Here is a 732-nt window from a genome sequence, read left to right on the forward strand (position 1 = left end):
CCCTGGTATTGAGTGACCCTTTGCAACAGCTAGCCCTCTTCTGAGTCCCCCAAGCTGGAGAGTCCCTACTGGCTGTCTCTGGTTCTGAGGGCTTCCAGACTCACACGTTCTCAGGGTGGCCGGTCCCCTTGCCCATGCCTCTCGAGCTGTGCGCGTCCCTAGGGTGCTCACCTGCGGAGGGCCTTTGTGTGCCTACAGCTCCCTCACCGTGCCCACCCAGCCTCTCTGAGGGGCTACAGAAGTTGGTGGCCGACGGCGGTCGCGGGCGGCGCGACCCTTCCCCGGGCCACTCCAACTTTGCCTGGACACGGTTCAGGGACTGCGAGCGGTCCTTACCCGATCCGGAGGTAGACCATGCCCAGGCTGAGAAAGAGGTGGCCCAGGCAGCGCCGCGCTTTCCGGTTCATAGTCTCTGCTGGTCGCCGGGGCCGCGGGCCGAGCTGTGCTGATCCCGCGGGCCGGCCCCGGTAGGGCAATCAACATAGCCCGCCCCGGAGGCGCGGGCCGAGGTGTCCCCAGTGCCGTCTGTCTGTGTGTCGGGCCGCGCGCTAGGTGCCTGAGCCTCACCGGGAGCGCGGGAGCCACGGAGCGGGAGAAGGGAGAGAGGATTGAACACTGCGCTGGGCGACGCCGCGCTGCGAGCGAGCTGCCGGTGCAAATGTGCGAGGCGCGGGGGGAGTGCGGGAGCGCTGCAGCCGCTCCCTCCCTCCCTCCCTCCTTTCTACTGTCCCA

At 67.9% G+C, this 732-nt stretch overlaps 1 protein-coding gene across 1 annotated transcript in view; it reads right to left on the reverse strand.

The window, feature by feature from the left end:
- Positions 1-477, reverse strand: part of WNT7A (Wnt family member 7A) — a 68663-nt gene extending 68186 nt beyond the window's left edge. Inside the window, exon 1 of the mRNA XM_006917444.2 lies at positions 337-477. Within this exon, the coding sequence (XP_006917506.1) occupies positions 337-407 (71 nt within the window). The 5' untranslated portion in view covers positions 408-477. The remainder of the gene's footprint in view (positions 1-336) is intronic.
- Between the last annotated feature and the right edge of the window lie 255 nt (positions 478-732).

This window comes from Pteropus alecto, unplaced genomic scaffold (assembly GCF_000325575.1).
Source record: "Pteropus alecto unplaced genomic scaffold, ASM32557v1 scaffold75, whole genome shotgun sequence".
In the NCBI taxonomy this organism is placed as follows: Eukaryota; Metazoa; Chordata; class Mammalia; order Chiroptera; family Pteropodidae; genus Pteropus; species Pteropus alecto.